At 37.0% G+C, this 20,207-nt stretch overlaps 2 protein-coding genes and 1 long non-coding RNA gene across 3 annotated transcripts in view; 2 read left to right on the forward strand and 1 right to left on the reverse strand.

Moving 5' to 3' along the window:
- Positions 1 to 174: 174 nt before the first annotated feature.
- On the forward strand, positions 175 to 971 carry LOC135935210 (uncharacterized). The gene is made up of 5 exons (XR_010574186.1): positions 175 to 269; positions 329 to 356; positions 416 to 480; positions 543 to 642; positions 692 to 971. It is a non-coding gene; the product is annotated as an uncharacterized LOC135935210 (long non-coding RNA).
- Positions 972 to 1,020: 49 nt separating this feature from the next.
- LOC135937474 (uncharacterized) lies at positions 1,021 to 4,235 on the forward strand. The gene is made up of 18 exons (XM_065480626.1): positions 1,021 to 1,058; positions 1,112 to 1,176; positions 1,235 to 1,346; positions 1,398 to 1,645; positions 1,701 to 1,766; positions 1,826 to 1,871; positions 1,928 to 1,995; positions 2,055 to 2,157; positions 2,339 to 2,635; positions 2,683 to 2,747; positions 2,805 to 2,840; positions 2,894 to 3,011; positions 3,071 to 3,180; positions 3,235 to 3,309; positions 3,362 to 3,404; positions 3,453 to 3,529; positions 3,587 to 3,683; positions 3,905 to 4,235. The coding sequence occupies exons 3-18, from the start codon at positions 1,235 to 1,237 to the stop codon at positions 4,177 to 4,179; spliced, it is 1,836 nt and encodes a 611-aa protein (XP_065336698.1). The 5' UTR covers positions 1,021 to 1,058; positions 1,112 to 1,176; the 3' UTR covers positions 4,180 to 4,235.
- Positions 4,236 to 7,097: 2,862 nt separating this feature from the next.
- Positions 7,098 to 20,207, reverse strand: part of LOC135935988 (uncharacterized) — a 70,673-nt gene continuing 57,563 nt past the window's right edge. The window contains exons 2-6 of the mRNA XM_065478644.1: positions 13,057 to 13,343; positions 12,444 to 12,758; positions 11,566 to 11,892; positions 10,778 to 11,005; positions 7,098 to 9,224 (exon numbers count right to left, since the gene is read on the reverse strand). Of these exons, the coding sequence (XP_065334716.1) occupies positions 8,712 to 9,224; positions 10,778 to 11,005; positions 11,566 to 11,892; positions 12,444 to 12,758; positions 13,057 to 13,343 (1,670 nt within the window). The 3' untranslated portion in view covers positions 7,098 to 8,711. The remainder of the gene's footprint in view (positions 9,225 to 10,777; positions 11,006 to 11,565; positions 11,893 to 12,443; positions 12,759 to 13,056; positions 13,344 to 20,207) is intronic.

The following is a 20,207-nucleotide window of genomic DNA, read 5'->3' on the forward strand; positions in this document are numbered from 1 at the left end:
TTCAACAACCATATTATCCCTCTCGAAACAATCAACAGTCGCAGATAAGACACAAACGACGACAACAATTAATTCTGGCATTCCCTCTCTAATTGTTGATTCAACCACCCAATCAAAATCTACAACAAGCACAACTACCACAACAACAACTAGTACAACGGTAAATATTCTTCGTTTTAGATAAATGTATATAGCTATAATACATACATATAATTTTCTAGCCTGCTCCGTGCCATTTGACTTGCGATAATTTCAATAATTTCTTAACGGTAGTAAAGATTGACCTTATTGAGTAAACTTTTAACTTTCTCTAACACTTTTCTTCAAGCAAACTCCAACGAAACAGCCGGATAAGAGTAAAGATCATATAAATATAATTAATATAATTTTATGTTAATTTTACTGAACTATCCAGCGCAAGGCTCAGTTCTTGGTTCTTCAAACTGCGACAGCAGAAAATATTTTGTTTCAACTGTTACCGTCAGTATTTAATTAAAAGGGTAGCGAATTTAAGATGAGATGAACCAGTTAAATTTAAATAGGCGTCGAGAAACGAAGCAGCACTGAATTGCAAGGCGTGGAACATGACACTTTTAGCTGTCACTTCAGTCGAGGAATTGAACTGTCTTGCCAGTTTCAAAGGTTTGAAATTATAAATAAATTTTAAATTAAAATTAATTAACAATCATAGCTGGCACGTATTGGACGAGCGGCTCGAATGAAGATTTGAACTGCGACTCTGAAAAAAAGTACGCGTGGTGCTCGACGGGTTACAACGCTTCTTCGTCCCTCATCCTCTCTCCCGACTTTTGGCTCAACGGTACCGCGTCCTTTCTCGAGCGTTGTCTGGCGCTCGTCAACTCTGACAACCCCAAAACGCAGGGGTTGGTGCACAGAAAATGCGACGACGCTCTCAACTACATCTGCCAATACCCTGTTGAATGTCCTCGACCTCAGCTTTTGACGAAAAATGTTTCAATTTTAATTAATCCTATCGCAAACTCTAAGTTACTATAATTTTCAGGATTCCCTTTTTGATCCTGCAGGAAACTTGATAAGTAATTGGAATGATAGTTTCAAAACACTTAATTAGAATTCTATCTTAAAAAAGACAAGACTTCCTACGGAATTTGGATCACAATTGGCAACTATACCTATCTCCTTGGAAACAAGCCGGTAAAAATAACTGTTATAAACATTAAAAATGGATTTAGAAATAAATATTCCCGAACAGATGACGTGGCTCTCCAGCTTTAAACAGTGCAGCGCTTTAGGAATGGAAACTCTCAACATTGATAACGCGGCCGAGCAACTTGGGCTTACTAACATGACAAATGTTTACAAAGGTTTCTTTAAGTCTAAAATTAAAAAAAATGCATTTTAAATTTGATCTTCAGACAAATGGAAGGCCAATTTCAATTACTGGACGTCCGGCAAGATAAATAAGGGCTCTCCGGAGCGTCAGTGGTCATTTTGCGAGTCCACGGGACCCACAATTTTCGCCCCTGGACTCAAGTGGGAAGCTGGCCAGCCCGACAACACCGGCGGGAGCGAAAGTTGTGTCCACTTTCGCTTTGTTCTTAACGACACAGGCACCACCATGAGTGACAGGAATTGTACTAACAAATACATTTTCGCCTGCAAGGTTTGATTTTGTTATAAATAATTTTCTTTACAAATCAAATCATAAAAAACCACAGATGCAGATAGAAGCTCCAGCTCAGCCCTGCGTGGCTTCTTGTCCTAGTAAAATCTGTCAGAGAAATGTATTAAGAGTCTTAAAAATTTGATATTTTTATGATATTTTTTTACTTTCTCTTTGTAGCCGGATAATTTTATAAAGGATGCCAGAGGAAATTCCTATTTAATCGGTAGGGTTTTCATTTATTTTCTTAACAGTAATAAAAATAAAAAGATTACAATTTAGATTACATGAATTACGGATCTTGGTACGACGGTTGTGGCAGAAACATTTTAGCTCACAACTCAACAATGGTAAAGATTTGTATTTTGATTTAGAGGCATTTAATAAATAAAATAAAAAAAACATCTAGTTAAGCTGGGCAGCTGCCAGGGATAAGTGCTGTGACATTGGCTTGACCCTGGCATCGATGGAAACGGCTGGAAAACTCAGTTGCTTTTCCAAAATCACCACTAGTAAAGAAATTTTATTTAAATCCATTAAATATGAAATTACATTTTTGACAGTGGTCGATTCCTGTTAAAAATATAGTGGTTTCTGCATGAGGTACCACAAGAACGCTGATTGTTCGCTGCCGATCTTTTGGCACTGTCAAAAATGCAGTTCCAGATCGTCTTTACCTTTATCAAAATTTAGAGTACGCCCCTTACTCGTTTGGTGACTTCTGGCTGTCGGGAACTGACCTAAATTGTCCATCCAACTTCCGGTGGTGCTCATTGGGCCGAGATTTCGTCGATTCTGAGCTGAAGTGGAAGACTGGACACCCAAAGGCAGATCTGGACTGCGTTTATCTCGAAGTTAGGAACAGATCCTTGCTGCTGGCCTCCGCGAACTGTGCCGAAAATAAAACTTTCCTTTGCGAAGTGCGGAAGAAAGCCACCGCCCAGAGAGCCATGCAGACCGAATGTGCAGAAATTTGGGACATCACTAGCGGTACAAACAAAAAAATATGAAAATATTTAAATCAATATTTTCCTTAGATCAAATTGACTTGCTTATGAACGTCAGCGCTTTCCTTTCCGCAGATATCTCGTTCAATTTGAAAGTTTGCTTTAAACTGCCTGTTTTTTTTCTAAAATATATGTCTTTTCCATAATTTCAGTGCTTCTTGAAATGTGTTGGGATCGAAATAGGAATAGTAATTAATTAATTATCATAGTTAAATCAGAAAATACAATATTTCCACTTCAGTTTGACATCGGAGCATTGAACAGCATTGCGACATTGCGCCAAATAGAGTTTGTGTCGCAAGAGGAGCCTGAAAAACTGGAGCACGGATTTGTTGCCTACGACACCTGCAGCGGAAGAAGTTAGATTTTTTAATAATAAATTCCCAGCAAAATATCTATAAACGAAAGAATAATTCAGAGTTTGACGACGAGTGCGTGACAGCCTACGAAACTTACAAATGCGGCCTGCAAGAAGCGCCTGATTTGGTCTCGAACATCATTTCGAACAATTTTGACAACAATTCGATAGTATCCAAATTAATTAAGAGTTTTAATGAATATGCATACATTTGCGATTTGCAGCTGAGCAGCCCGACTCCATGTGTTCCGCTGCGCCGAACTTGTTGGCTCTCGGATCGGTATCCCTGCATAATAAACGTATTTTTTTTTTACTCCTTGATAAATAATGAAAATTTATTGAAATCTGCAGCAAACAGCTATTGATAGGCTGAACTCTGATCCAAACAAACGAGGTATCTATTAATTTTCTTCTTCGATTTAACTAAATTCCTTTCTCCAAGATGACCAAGGCAAATGGGTAACTTTGTCAAACAATAGGACTTATTATTTCGGAAATCCTGATGGTCTTAGATTGGTCGTAAGGAGTTGAATATTTAAATTACGTATATTTGGACTGACTAATTGAAATCTTTAGAACCCGGTGAATGTGTATAAACACTGTTGCGAGCTCGGACTGAAATTCTTTGAGCCTGAAACTGTTGAGGAAATTGAATTGTTCTTGCAATTTTCGTGTAAGTTCTGTCACTTTTTATAGGGTTTGCATTCTGCAAAAAGACTGCCCAGTTTTTTCTTTCCAGAAATAATAACAATTGCCTTTAGAAAAATAAACCAATTTTATTAAAGTTTTATGAACCCGCCTGATCTGTCAAAGCCGCATTAATCATTTAGATTTTGAGGCCCTTTTGTTGTTTTGACAGATATTCTTTAATTTACTGTGGATTTTTGTACACAGATGCTGACACGTTCGTGGGCGAAACTGTGTCGGTGAACCAGACGCACGAGGCTTGGTGTCACAGCCGCGTTGTATTGCCCGACAGCTTATTCGCAAACGCCTCGCAAGAAATAGCGTCAAGGTACGCGTGCTTTGGGTCCATCGTCGGAATGAGTGCGAATTATAAAAGAATCAAAGCTTACACATATTTGCAAGAAAACTTCGTGGAATACTACTACAACAATCAGTCTTCCCCCATGACCTTTTTTGCTACATTCGTTTGTGTGAAACCTTAGGGCAGTGGATTTTCGGACGCTATTTGCGTTTCGTGGTTTGTTTCAAATGGGAAGGATTTAATAAAATATTTGATTTTGGCTTTTATTGGATTCTTATTTTAAAGCTTATTGTGACCCTCTTGATTTATCATATCAAAATTTCGATGATAATACACAGTGACAAAAAACCTTTGACATCATAATTATCCTATATATAGTTCAATGTAATTTGTAATTAATAAGTTAGACTAAACTAAAATTATAAATATAGGACTGTGAGAATGATTTATTTTTATTTTCCATGTCTTTTTCCTTCCACAGTAAGCAAATATATTTTCCTTAACTGATTGTATAATAAGTTCCATTGAAGAGTCAAGAAAGTCAAAGGCAAAACTGAATAATAGAATTTCCTCCACTTTTCCAATCACGCGCGTACCGTCTGAGAGTGAATTATATTATCGCCTCATTTTTAACGATCCAGACGTCAAGCACTCTCTATAAATGCAAATTCGAACAATTGTCGCGCGCGCGTGGTGCTGGTGAAAGAGAGAGAGAGACGAGCGAGCACCTCCCTTTTATTTAATTTGCGCGCGGAGCAGCTAGTCGGAGTCTGGGCTGCCAGTCATCGCCTCGTCGCACTCTCCCTCGACGGCCGGCGGGTGAAACCGCACCATCGCCACCCTCTCTCTGCGCTTAGTATTCAGCCGGTGAATTAAAAATATATTAGTGGTGTGCGCGCTTCATCTCTCAATTAAGGCCGATGATGGCTCTGCTCCCGCCGCCGCCGCGCCGCTGCCAGAGAATAATTTCGCCGCTGAATGTGACAGAAATTTCCAACGCTTTCGCTGGGGAAATGCTCTCTATGGACTCCACTCTCGTAGGCACGCTTCATTTGCCCGATTATTCACTGGAATTTTCGATTCAGTGGAGTGCGAGCTAAAAAAATAGCCGCCATTCTGAAACGCTTAATTTACATTTAATCTCGAGAGTTTAATGAATTTGTTTGCTGGAATATGAGTTTGTGATCATTTGTACCAGGTTCAAAAATTTTTAATTTTCCAAACCAACCATCTATTTCAAATAATACTACTCATTCCTATTTACATTTTTCTGGGAAATTGATTCACCTAGGGACTTTAGGAATTAATTTATTTAATTATTCTTAAATTATTTTCCTACTTAAGGTATAAAATAAATTATTTGAATGTGTTAAAAATGGTAAGACTTCAACAATAGACCCAGAATGGCATTTTCTTTATGAACGGTAATTGGGTAAATAAATAAATTTCTAAATTGAATGGTTAAAAAATTATCATTAATTAGAATTGTTCTGTGAAGTCCTATGTTCTTTCATTGTTATCAGATCACATATTTAAAAATTATATTAAATAATTTTTCTAAAATGACCCACTTAAAATGAACAAATAATTTTGCATGAGACAGTTAAAATAGAAATAAAATTATATAAAACAATTGTTTTAAAATTAATAATTTACTTTTTATTCGTTAAAAATATGTAACAATTGATAAAGCTTATTTATGTATTTTGTAACAACTGTAAAGCAAACAATAAATCTAAAAATTCTGATTTTCCAGCAAAAAATTAGATTAGTTAATTTGAGGAGTCCATTTCTTATTTTAATAAAATAAATTTTTTATTTTAGCTCTCTTTTGTCTCACAAAAGGTCTCAAATCTATAAAAAAACGTTTAAAACGATTTTGTGTTTTGTCGGAATTTTAAGAGTTTCAATCACCAACGAATGTAAAACAGTTTTGTAAGAGTTCACTGGGATGTTTAATTATTTTGCATGGTTTGAGATGGTTTGGGATCTCAAGCACGATCAAATGTTTAAAAATTGCGCGACTTTCTTCTCTAGAGTCTAATGTTAATGGGTTGCACAGAAGAAAATATTTGAGCATATAAAATTCTAGATACAGTCCCCTCTAATTATTTCTAAAAAATATAAGTTAAATGAATAAACACCGTAGCTCCAGGATGTTCTGCTGTACATTCTAAACAAGTTTTAGAAGCTTTGCGTCAGCTGATGTACTGAAAACAAGGTTTAATTTAAAAAATAAAAGATTGATATCACTCGCTTCAAGCTCCAACTTTCAGTCATGATGACTCTTGAGGGCTTAGAACAGAATGGAAAAATTAAATAACCCTTTTTAAATTCTGTAAAGTCGCAGGCGCTGGCGTGTATAGATAAGAAAAAGTTTCTTGTTAGTCCTTTCATCCCCAGTTTGAGGACACAGAGCAAACTCCCAGAGGCAATTTCGATAAAATTGAGCTGAGAAATGTGCAAAAAATAAAAAAGATCCGTCATTTTTAGCATTCTTTATTGGAACTAACATGATTTTCGCAACTTGTCGAAGGAGAATAACTGCTTTATTTTCGGAAAACATAAATAATGATACACTATACATATCAGCTGGCGATCCTCTTAATAATATATAATACACACAATATGAAAATAGTCATTAACGCCGGGGGGGAAGTGCTCATCGTCAGATCCCTAAATATGGCACACACTCTCGAATGCCTAATAACGTGTTCTGCGTCTATCACAATTCTTTCTTTGCCCGATCTTAACAAGCACGAATTTTTTGTCAGACTCAAAGTACATAGTTCAGTAATTACAGTACATGATTTATACAGATTTATTTAAAATGCCACCGGAAACACGCAGAGCCGAGATGAGAAAATACGAGTCCGTTTTAATAAGTAATTGTATATCACAGTTGACTTAATAATTAGCACGCACACGCACTGTCAGCACCACGCACACATTCGATTCGATGCCGGGCGGGGGGGGGGGGGGGAACGCACATACGTACAATAATTACTGATCAGCATATAATAGCTCCCGAGGCGGAAATTGGCCCATTCCTCCTGACTGCGACACACACACATCAAAGCCGCAAAATGCCACCCACCCACCCTCCCTCCCTCCCTCCCTCCTTCGGTTTAATTACATTGAGCACAGCGACGAGGAGCAAAGTTTGGGCTGCGCTGAGGGACGCAACGCACCCTCGATATTTATTCTACATTCAATATGTATGGCGATCGCTCACTCACTCTCGTAGAGCCCCGGTAGGTAAAGGCCTCTTTGGCGATTCTCCTCTCAAAGGGGCCTGTCCGCCGACGTTGCGGAAGAAGACGAGGGTATTAATTTTGGAGGACGTTTGTAATAGACACGGAGAAAAAATGAAATTCTGAAGGTGAAACATTTTGTTGTGTTCATCTGCAAAAACTTCAGAACACCAAAATTTAAATAAAAAAATGTATTTTTTGCTTGAAGTATTAGAAGATTTTGCGATCGAGGGTTAAAGAAATCTTTCACTTTTTACTGACTTGTATCTCTCCCAATTACATGGTTTTTTAGAGACTCTATTTGGAATTTATTTTTATTAAATGACTGAATTCCAAAATTAGTTCATATTTTGTTGTGTAATTTTTTTCTTGACAAATTAAAGCAGATCATTTATAACTGCAAAGATTGCCACATATATCTTTAAGTATTTTAAATTGAAAAACGAAAGATTTCCTGTCTAAATTTTAGAACATCCTGGAGTTATTAGAATAGAGAATTGCCCTATAATTCTTACTTCAGATAAACTCAAATAAGATTGATGGTTTTAAAATTATAATCGTGAGAAATACAGATCAACATTTTCAACGTATTTATTTTTTTATCAACCCCTGAACTTGGGAAATACGGCCAATGAACTATTTATATTCTGACAATAAGTATTTTTACTTAAAAATTGGATACTAATATGGAAAAATCGATTATAATTATACCATTTTTATACAAATTTAAACGAAACGACTAAAATTGGGTATATATAAAAATATAATTTGCTATTAAAATACGTAAAAAAACATTTTCTTCTAAAGGCTATCAATATTTTTGCTCTGAAACATTAAACACTCGATCGTCTATTGTTCTTCTATTATAATGGGCTCAAGAGACAATTAATTTACTTGAGAGAAAAAATATATGTTTCAACTTACTTCATTTCCAAAATTAATATTGTAAAAAGAAAAACACAATAAAATCACAATTATCTCACCATTTTCATATTTGTGAACGACTATATTAGCCAGATCAAATCAAATAAAATGACTCAAAACACACATAAAAAGATTAAAATATTATTCAACAAAATTTTTAAAAATCTATTCGCAAAAAACGATTTTAAACAAAATCGTAGATCAAAATTTAAAAACAGATTAAAAGAGCAACGGGAAAAGGGAATTGTTGATATACATCTAACCTAACTCTACTATTTTTAAAACAAAATTATCTTATATAGCATATATAATATTTCAAATTCATTTTAACCCTGTCAGCATTAAAAAAAATGTCAGGGCCCCCGAGGAGAATAGCCAACAGACGCCTTGTCAAAAGACCCTCCAGCATTTTCAGAGCGGGAGAGCGCGGAAACGAGGCAGCGGCGCCGCGTGAGGGGGGGGGGGGGCGCGAAAGGACGCCGCGCGAGGCTCAGGCCGGCGGCGGAGAACGCCGGGCGAGGGGGCGTCTGGCGTATCACGAGGCGGCGGAGGGGGCGCGGAAGAAGCCGAGGCGCCTCAGCGTGTCCGTGGTGGCGGCGACCAGCTTGTCGGTGTACTTCCAGATGGTGGTGTCGAGGGTCGAGTTCTGCCGGAACTCGGTGCACGACTTCTTCAGCGTCTTGACGCAGTCGGCGCGGTAGTGCTGCAGCTGCGCGTCGCTCGTGTTCACCGGGTACGAGGTGCAGCCCGAGCCGAGACACGCCAGCGGAAAGTGGTTGTGCAGCGTCAGCACGCGCTCCGGATTGTGGAAGCACTTGACGTACTGGCCCGGCTTCGTGAAGTTCTTGCTGCGGTACACGTGCTGCAGCATGTGCATGTAGCGCGGCATGTGCGCGAACCAGCCGTGCGCGTGGCTCAGCTCGTCGAGGAAGTAGACGTTGCGGAAGTTGTACGAGGCGCGCGTCTCGTTACGCAGCAACAGCGCCTTCGGAAGCACCTCCTCAGACATCAGCTGCTGCCAGTTCATCGACTTGATCGGCATGATCACCTGCAAAATGAAATATTCGTCAGATTTATGAGAAAATAAATTAATCTGGGATTTATCATGGAGATTTTCCAATTTGTCTTTTCTCTGACGGTTTTTTTTAATTCAAAATAGTTTCCTTCATTGGTAATTCATTTCAGCGGGGGCCAGATTCGTGCGATGCGCAGATATGGCGTCTGGTGGAGTTTGGCGCGAAAAACGGTCACGTGAAAATGCGCGAAAAGAAACAAATTTTCGTCAATATTGTGACGCATTACTTGTACTAATTGTGTATTTTGGATTGTAAAAACAAACTCTTGACACTCGTACGGCAATCCAAAGAGAGCTTTTTGTTTCCCACGTTCAGACGCCATCTTGGATCTGCGCAGTGCGAACCAATTTTATTGCTCATCTGGACCCCGCTGATTTATTTTAAATTTGTTTTTAAATAAAATTGCTCTGCCTTTAAATTTTCTTAAATAGGATGTAATTGATCCACAGCCAGCTAGCAACGAGTTGGACTCTGACAGTAGACAATTGTACTGAAGAGTAATTTAACCAAGCTTAAAAAAGATTTTGAAAGACATTGTAAAACATTAAGAATGCTATAAATTTCGCAAAAGGTTTTATCTGCAAATAAAAATGCCTAAATTTTTGAAAACATTACATTGAGGCTGACTAAATTATATTCACGATCAGAAACGTTTGTTTTTGCCATCAGGAAAATAACCAGTTAATGATGCTACAAAATTCATGTCTGTAAATTTGAGTTATTCGGGACCAAATTACGAACTCTAATTGGAGAGCTTTTTTGACAAAATAGTCGTTATCTTAATTGGTCAATTTAGACGTTTTACAGGCCAAATTATTAATAATCCTTTACTTGATGAGGCTTGAAAAAACAATATTTTTTATGATAATAATCATTTTTCACCATTTTTGTGGGATTTTTCTCTTTCTTCAAGAGCTATAATTCTCTCGAGGAAAATTTTAAATATTTATTACAATGGGAATAAAGGTATAAAAATGTAAATTGGATCTGAATTTAAACGCAAACAATTTTTTCTTTTGGAAATGAAAAGAGAACATCCAAAATATTTTTGAGCCTTTCTGTATATTTAAAACCGGGAAAATGTATCAAAATGAGCCTAAATTTTGCACGGATTTTTGGCAGATGGAGACACTTTTAGAGAGAGTTTTGGAAGTTGTAGTCTGTTTTTAGCATGGTTCTAAAAGCTTACAATTACATGTTTCGTGCTCAATTTAATAGTCAGAAAAAATTCTACCGTCTGAAATTCTTAGCACTATAATTAAAAATAAAAATACCTCGCAACAAGGAAAAGAAAAGTTTTGTTTTTTCTTTTACAACACAAAATAAAAATTTAAAAAAAGCTTTGGAACAATTTTTAAATTTAGCATAACAAATCTTTTAACGGCCAACTAAGACTTTCTTTAATTAAGTGGTTTTGAATGGATTGACGTCAACCGTCTGGAACAACACTTTTATTTTTGAAACAGAAAACTCTAACTTCAACGCTGGTTTTATTTTTAGCTCGGATTTAATACTTTTCACGTACCTCGTCAACGTCAAGCAGTGCGATGTGCTCGTACATGTAAAGATTCTTGTAGAGGCAGTCGTTATAGGGGATGAGCTCGTTTTGCCGCTTGTGATTCACCTTCTTGGTGAGATACATGTGCTGGAAGCCGGCGATGTTGGGCAGCGTGCCCGGCAGGGTGAGGGGCGTGACCTCGACCTTGCCCACCTGCTGGTAGTAGTCCAGCACCTTGCTGATGTTCGGATGCACCTGAAAAAGGGGGCCCAGCGTCAGTGGCGGATCTCACAACTTGAAAAATGTAATTTATCCTTTCCGGCGTGTCATCTAAAAACGTAATAATTGTGATTATATGCAAAAGGTCAAGAGAAAGATTGCTAATTGGAAATATTACCTAAATAGTTAGATGATCCAAGCTAGATTTTTTATAATTATGAATAAAATTCAGCCCAAAAATTCATGTAAAGTTTTGCCACATTTCAAATGTTACAAAATCAAAAGATTTAAAGTTGAAATATAAAGAAAAACTTATTTTATATTGAATTTTATTGAAGATTTTAAAACTAAACTATTAGTTCATTGCCAGTTTCTGTAAAAATTAATTAGCTTTAGGGGAAAGTAAAAAATTTAATTAAGAGGAAACCTCATTTGAAAATATGGCAGTGCTTGAAAATTGCAACAAATTACCGAACGAGTTCCGTTCTCCCACATCATTCAAAAATTTGCCATCGCAACCGCATGTGGGGCTGTGTTAGTTATTTTATTAAACACCACATGAGCCTTGAATATGATAAGGAAGTTTAGAAACTCACCTGCAGTTTGTACATGAAGATCTTGTCGGCTCCAAGCAAGTGGAGAAGCTCGATCCACTCGACCATGCGGACCGATAGGTCCTCGTGCAGGAAATCGAGGCCCTTGACGCAGACCGCAAAGCCCTTCTTCTGTCCGCCTGGCGGCGTGTTGTACAGCACCCGCAGGTTGTTGCTGGCCGTGTCGCACGGTCGCTCGACCAGCGACACGGAGATCGGCACGCGGCTCTTGTGTGTCGGCGGCAGCTTGCACGCGATCAGATACGGCTGCAGGATGCCCTGCTTGTAGTTGCCCCACTTCTTGTACCAGATGTACTTGTACTCCATCACCTGAAGCACATTTCAATGGAAATTTTATAGTTAAATTAATATGAGAAAGATATTTTATAAAATTTTAAGAATAGGTTTTTGAGAAAATAGCTGAAATCAAAATCTAAAATAGCTTCAGTAAATAAATCTATTTCCCCCATCTAAACAGCTGACAATGAGTGAATATTCAAAATTTTAAATATACATTTTTAAACAGTAGCCAGTTCAAGCTAAATTTAACGGCCCCTTTAGTATCATATCATAATCTTTCATTATCATTAATTTTGACTTATTTTTCATAGATAACTTCATAAAATGAGCTTCATAGTATCGCTAAAAGTACTTGTGGAATTATTCCATAAATGATGGTAATGGGGACTTTAAATTATTTATTATATATAATTTAAATTAATCATACGAATATTAATAAAACCGTAAGTTAACGTGAATGTTATTTTCAATAATATTTTTAACTATTCGTTAAAATAAATTTAATTGCAAATAACTGTTTTATGAGTAAATAAAATATTAAGAGTTTAATTTTTAAATAAAACAAAATTAATCATTTTTACCTCTATAATTGCAGGTTCTTTTTGGTCTTCAAACCAGAACTGGCAGAACGTTTTGACCTTGGGCTCGATGCGATCGAGCATGCCCAAAATGCGGACCGCAGGTCCAATGCGGCTCAGGTGGCGCACGTCGTAATAGGCGCCGTACAACTGGAAGGTGCCGTTGGAGGTGCGCAGCGTCTGCCAGTAAATGTTGTTGAACTCGAGCTCGTACGGGCTCGGGTACTTGGCGCAGCTGCCGTTCTTGGACAGGCCCACCTTGTTCTTGGCCGTTTTGCTCCAGTACTCCAGCGGCAGACTCGGAAGACTGCGCTGCACCTGAAATGGAGAGGGATGGAAATTAAGAATGATAAAATGGCAACACAAAATAAAATGAACAGTTATATTCTGTGCTTTTAATGATGAGCATTTTTAAATTTTAAATTAGCTGCGTTTCCAACCAAAATATTCGTTGCTTAATTAAAATTTGTCAAAATTAAAAAATAATGATATCATTCATGAATTTTTAATATAAATAATTTTTACAAATTTTTAGGAAAGTGTCTCATCCCATCAATTTGGCATTAATTATATTGTTCTGCGGTTTCCAGCATTAATAATTAATTCAACCACTCACCTCTTCAACAATAGCGTTTTCGTTCTTGACCGGCGACCGGTCGACGAGGGGTTCGAGTTCAAGCAGATTCTCGGTGGTGGAGGCGTCGGCGGTGACCGGCGGGGGTGGCTGCTGCAGGAGGAGGCGGCCGTTGACCGCCGCCCCCTTTTGCGTGAGCACCAGTCCTTGCAAATTGACGTCTCTGCTCACCAGGGTGAAGAGCAAAAGCGCCACGGCCATCCAGGCTGCCAGCAGGCTGGACACCCTGCGCAGACTGCGCGACGCCAAGTGCTGACGCCACCGTATGGCTGAAACGAAAATGAGAAAATTTGTCTTAATATCGTTTGATGAACTAGTGGCAATTAAAGTATAAATTAGATATTAGAAACTATCCTCAAGACCATCGCGTGATTACAATTACTTTTTAAATTTTTTTAAGAAACATATTGGGGACTTAATTTTATTTATTATATAATCACACTAATAAAACTAAAACAGCAAGGATATTATGCTAATTTAAATAGAAATTGTTAATTTTAATATTCAAAGAAATAAAATATACGCACAAAATAACCGTTTTATTTATCGTCATTAAAATTTTTTGAGTTAATTCTGCACTTCCCAAACTAAAAAACGTGCTGCTGCTTAAAAATTATTTTTTTAACCTAATTAATAATTAACTTATGGATCCACAAATTATTTGATGGGTAATTTCCATCAATTGTTGCTCATTGGGTTTGAAATTGTCATACCATGATTTTTTGAATACAAATATAGCCGAAAGAAATTTGAAAATATTATTATTTATAGGTTTTTTTAAAAAAAATCCTTTAATTAAAATTGTGTTAGTTTTTTAAGTATATTTTTGCGGCACTTTATGATTAAATTGAAATTGAAACATTTTACGGTTATAGCTTTCTAAATCGTAAAACAACAAAAAGAGATTTAAATTGGCAGGAAAATTTACATTTCGTGCAAATTTAAATTATTGTGACAGCAGTTTTAGTTATAAGTAAAATGATAATTTAATTAAATCTGCCAGGTTAATCTAACTTAAGCAATCGTGTCTAATACCGAAAATTTCCTCTTTTTAAATTATTCAGATTTCATTTTAATTTAATTTTTCCGAAATGTCTCCTCGTAGGCAAACGTTCACGAGAAAGTAATGAATAAGAAATAAAATGAGCAAATAAATTAATTGGCAGCAGTTTCCCGCCAACGGTCTGTTTCTCTTCCTGAAGAAACGATAATAATTAAACGAATCGATCTCGTCGTGCGCGAGCGAACAAAGCGTTGCGGCAGCACGCAACCCGCACGTCTCCCACGCCGCGCGGGTTGCCTGTCCTCAGCAAACAAGGCGTTCCGACTCTCCAGTCGGAAATTGCTTTCCGAGCCACTTTGAAGCGCGTTCGCTGCATTAATAACGGGGGAAAATAAATAGTGCGCTGCTCTTAAGTACCAAATAAGCGTTGCCTCGCACAAAAAGACTATTTTACTTTAATTAAGAAGGTTTATACCCTGCTCCCTCGAATCTCTCGTATTTGTTGCATCGAAAAAGGTTTTAAAAAATATAGACTCGTGGAACTATGTGACACATCATAATGTGGGTGGATGCGCTGAATCCGCGCAAATGAGCCCGCGTGTTTTGTCTGTTCAAGTTTGCGGCGGTTCATTGCGGCAAACGCACCTTTGTGCGTCATGAACAGAACGCAACGGGTGATGAAACACCGTCTCCCGCACTGCCGGTGCGCTAATTGAATTTTTTCACAGCAGTCTGTGTGACATTTGCACGTCGCCGGGTGACGAGAACACACAAAACAAAACACTGTGGCTCGAGCAAAATTCATTAAGCTCCTTTCGCGTTAAGACGTGAATGTTGGCAAATTCTTTTTATCTTGATTGTGTTCCGCTTTCGGAACAATATTTTTAGGATATTTTAATTTGGGGTTTGAAAGTGGATCTGTGATAGAAAATTCTGAAATATATTTAAAATAATTTAAAAAAATTAAAAACCTTTAAAAAAATTCCCATGGTTGCCGTTGAAATTTGCGAGAAAAGAGGCAAATTTACCTCACAACACAGAAGAAAAGATGGTGAAAAGAGGATTTAAAAAAAAAATTAAAACCGTTTTGTTAATTTATTTTTATCAAATGGGCAAAATCTGAAAATTTATCTAATTCTTCCACATGAATTGTTGCTAAATTCACACACAATAGATAAAATAATAATAATAGTGCAAAATGATGTTCATTCCTGTAAAAATCCACAGTAGTTAATTTTGTCCCAAATAATCTAATTAATTTAGCCTGAAAAAAAATCACTAGTTTTAAAATCTTAATATCATTTAGGCAGAGCATACATTTAAAAAAAAGGAAAAGCAAAACTTGATGTGGATGGTGTGTTTGAAATATGGCGAGCTGTATATTTGAGCCACCGCAGGAAGTAATAAGAGCATTGCGGGATGAATTCTCGTCGGAGCAGATTCACGCTCTCTTGTCAAAGGCAATCGCTGCTCTAATAAATCAAGCGCGCTGCGAACACACATATTTTTAATCCACTTTTTCCTCTCTTTTTCGGCGTTATATCCAGCGGCGCGTGGCCGAATTATTCCGCTCGCGATGATTTATCATCGCAACGCGAAGCGTCAGAATTTAATAGATAAATATGTGTTCGTGTACACAAACGCGAACGGCAGATAGATGCCTTTCGGCGCTAAACAAAAGCGCACAGACGGCGCTGAATGTCCATCAGCGATGAATCGGGGCGAAACTTTAATAAACAGGAAATGAAAACTGAGTGAGCGAGGATGCGTCTGACTGAATTCACAATTTATTAATGTTTACTGTTCCAAACCCTTCAGAGATGTAATTTTAATTTATTTTAAGAATTGAACCTGTGAACTCATGATGGGAAATATATATAATGCAAATGGGAAAACAACTGTAAATTATAATTTGTATTCGTAAGCTCGCGTAAATTTTTCTTAGCGTGAAATTTTAAAATAAGTTTGTAAAAAAATTAAATTGATGTTCTAAGTAAATTATTAAATAAATAAAATAAAAATAGTTCTTTTAACAACCAACAAATTATTGGAATTAAGAACTATCAAAACAACAATACATAAAAAATTAAAATAGAAAACTGTGAACTTAGCTCAAATGAAACTAAATTTATTTTTTATTTGATATATTCGACCAGAAATTAAAATAACATCACCGGAAGGTGGACAAAAATATTTATTTTTATTGTTTCCAAATCTTCATTTTCCATTTAGGCCTGTCACTACTTTTAGACTGGAAAAAAGACCCTTGACAAATTAACTGTGGGCAAACAGAACTAAAATTAAAAAAAATGTATTGAATTTTGTTGATAAATCACAATTATATAAAATATATATTTCAGTTTGTTTAATTTTTATTTGTAATTAAAATCTTTATCTGCCTTTCAATCAATCAGGTAGAATGCAAAATTTGGATCGAATTAATTCAATTTCGCGTCAGGCCCAACTCATTAAGGACAGCCGTTGCCCCGCGCAGGGCCCAAAATGAAACGGGCATTAGCGGAAAACACAATCGAATGCTGCAAACAAAAGGGCGCGTTTTGCATTGGAATTGCGGGCATATGGCGCTGCCGTTGCTACTGCTACTGCTGCATGGTCCGCTTGCAAAATGTATTGCGTCGTATGATAATGGTGGCCGTAAAAAAGGAGCACGGAAAGAGAAACTCGGGCCCAACAAGTGTTTAATTTTATGGCCCACAAAACCGTTTCATCCCAGCCAAAAACATCTGGTGCAGCGTGGATTTTCCAAAGTGGAAAAAGACAAACGCAACAATAAATTTCTTGCATGTGTACGCAATATCTGTAAAAGGAACAAAAGAATGGAGTATATCCATGAAAGTATCGTTTAAAGTGGAATGATACAGGGCAACAATTGAAAATTATTTGAAATGTTGGATGCCATAAACAATTTGTTTAAAAATTTACTATAGTAAAAAGGACCATCCTACAATAAAAATTCAAATTTTTCCAATTTTCTCCAAAATTTGCAATGCTTGAACATATTTTCTTGGCATATTCCGATTCCTCTCGTCGAGATCTGTTCAACGGTGTATGCCACTAATTGGGGGAACTCTTTGTTGTGAAAATAAATCAGATTTCAAGTAAGGAGACAGCCATTGCCATTTGAAAAGCACGGCAACTTTCCAGCCAATTTTCTCAAAAAATTACAGTGCTTCATAGGTCAATTTAGGCTTTAACGGAATCCTAAGGGACGAGTTTATGCATTGGCAACAAGTATTTTCCAGGCTTTTGCAGTAAAAATTCTCTTTAAATGAAATCAGTTGCTACAAAATAAACCTTACAATTAGTTGGTTTAATTTTTATATTTCCGTTCTTTATCAAATTGATCTTTTATAATTTGAACGGCGAAGAAAAATTAAATGAAACTGTGCTTTCCCAGTTGTTTTTTCTTAGTTTTTAATTAGTGAACAAACTGAGAAGTCATTATAAAGACTCTTTTGATAACAAAACTTTTTGCATATCTCCTTGAAAGAACTTTTTTGCAATCCAGATTAGAGAGCCGGCTCATGAGAACAGATACATCTGCGCTGCACTGATAAAACGGACTGAGTGATCTGTGTGCACACACTGGCTGCCCCAATAGTTTGTTTCAATTCCTGCCGATCGCAGGAGATGCGTCAGTTTGCGGAATTCATTAAAAGCTGAGAGCTTTTATGCACTGTCAGCGCGCGAGCGGCTTTGAAAATACGACACTCGCGATAATTGCAAACGCCGGCCGGCTTTGCGTTGCTCAAAGCGCTGGAAAAATCGCAATTGCCGGGCAGCTACGTCCATTTACCATCATTTTCCGTGTTAGAAAAGTAAAAAAGGACTGACGTCACCAGCAAAAGCGAAGGCTATCATATTGTGTCCTTTGAAAGATATTTAAATGGGGGCCCGGCAGGGTTTAGAGGAGATAATGACTGTATTTTTTCTTTCAGAACCCCTGACAAGTGGCTCCACTGTCAATTTGATAATTTCGAGTGATTTATTATTTCTGATGATATAGCTGTGACTGTGATTTTATTTTTTTATGGGTCAATTTAGCGTATCTTCGTAAAAATATTCATTTGTCTGTCATTTTAACCAATATTTCTTCCAGCGGGGACCAGATTTGTGCGACGCACAGGTATGGCGTCCGGTGAAGTATGGCGCGAAAAAACGGTCACGTGAAAATGCACGAAAAGAACCAAGATTTCGTCAATATTGTGACATAATTTGCTTTACTTGTACTAATTGTGTTTTTTGGATCGTAAAAACAATCTCTTGACACTCGTACGGCAATCCAAAGAGAGCTTTTGTTTCCCAAATTCAGACGCCATCTTGGATCTGCGCAGTGGAAACCAATTTTATCGCACATCTGGCCCCCGCTATTTGGTCAATCAAAAATATTTTTAATTAAAAAAATTATAAATTCCTAGGGGAGCCAACAGTTATTCGATTTAAACAATTATAAATAGTGTATAGCTTTTTTTTTGTTTTTTGGACCTTAACAAAAAAAAAATTATCCGCGTAGTTTAAAAAAAAATTAGGATCAATATTCAGCTGATTTAACTCGTCCTGAACAACAAGAATCATTTAGAAAGTGATAAACATGCCGCATCTGAAAGTAAAATCCATATTCACAGCATTTCAAATTCAATTGTAAATCTGCAGAGCAAAATTTCCCCATTTTGCAATCGGCGCTGTGCAAAACGTGTCGGGTGCTGACCTACGTGCGAGAGTTTGAGCGGAAGAGTGAGTTAAAAATTCAGAGGCACGCGTGGCGCAGGTTTTTTTTGCCGCCAGTCGGATTTAATTTTTCAGCCTTAAATAATATAGCGAGAGCGGCGGTGCGTTCGTGCGCGTGTCAGGCTAAAGAGAGAGTAAAAAATAAAAACAATTCCCAGTGTAACAAGCCTGGCATTTGGCTGCTTCCGAAGCGACGACAGTGTCTATGTGGACACTTTTATATTGAGGGCCGATGACGGTGTTGCCCTCGCGGGAACAAAACGGAGCTGCTGTGTGCCAATGTGGCGAGACGCGATTTTTATTACTTTTTTTTACTCTGGAGCTGGCCGCAGACGTGCGCTTCATAAATGACATCCACTGCCAAATTTCATTGCCGGATCCATGAACTGCTTCCGCACCGGCCTTTCCATTTTTTGCTATACTTTTTTTCCTTTCGATACAGAAATTTGGGTTTATTTTATCCTTCCGTGGGTGGAAAAGGTTGAAAGTAAGTTTGGGTTTCAATGATATAGTTTAAATATATGAATTTGTAAAGAAATTATAACATGACAATTTTATTGTCTACTATGCAGTACTAAGTTAGCTTGTATTTAAATTTCAATGTACTTATGCTCAAATATTTATACAAATTTAAATCAAATTTAATGTTTAAAAAATTATAGAACATATTTTTCAATAAATATATTTAATAGAATTAAGAAACTTATTAAATTTAAATTGTAATACATTATAATTTGAAGAGACTTTTTAACGTTAAAATAATTTTACATTAAAATTTAACATTTGGTAATTTTTTAAACTTTTATTAATAATTTAAAACTGGTTCTAGTTACAAGCAGCGGGTACCAAATTCGTGCGACACGCAGATATGGCGTCCGGTCATGTGAAAATGCGCGAAAAGAACCAATTTTTCGTCAATATTGAGTCAAAATTTGCATTACTTGTGCTAATTGTGTCTTTTGGATCGTAAAAACAAACTCTTGACACTCGTACGGCAATCCAAAGAGAGCTTTTTGTTTCCCACATTCAGACGCCTTCTTAGATCTGCGCAGTGAGAACCAACTTTATCGCTTATCTGGTCCCCGCTGATTACAAAATCTCTTTCAAATTAAGACAATAAAAATGATTAATATTAAAAAATTATCCAATAAAAATTCTTCTGCACATCTAACGCACGGATTTGATCGGCTCCGACCGCAAACAGCCAACGCTTTCTACAATTCCAACTCAAATCCTCTCATTTTCAAGCCGTAAATTCGATAAATTCGACTCATTCCTGGAAATGAAACTGTACGAGAAGCAATCACACCGAGGAAAGCGAACAATCCCTCTTTGAACGGATGATTTACGGATGTCGCGACCTTGGCTGACCTTTTTTCAG

This window comes from Cloeon dipterum, chromosome 2 (genome assembly GCF_949628265.1).
Source record: "Cloeon dipterum chromosome 2, ieCloDipt1.1, whole genome shotgun sequence".
In the NCBI taxonomy this organism is placed as follows: domain Eukaryota; kingdom Metazoa; phylum Arthropoda; class Insecta; order Ephemeroptera; family Baetidae; genus Cloeon; species Cloeon dipterum.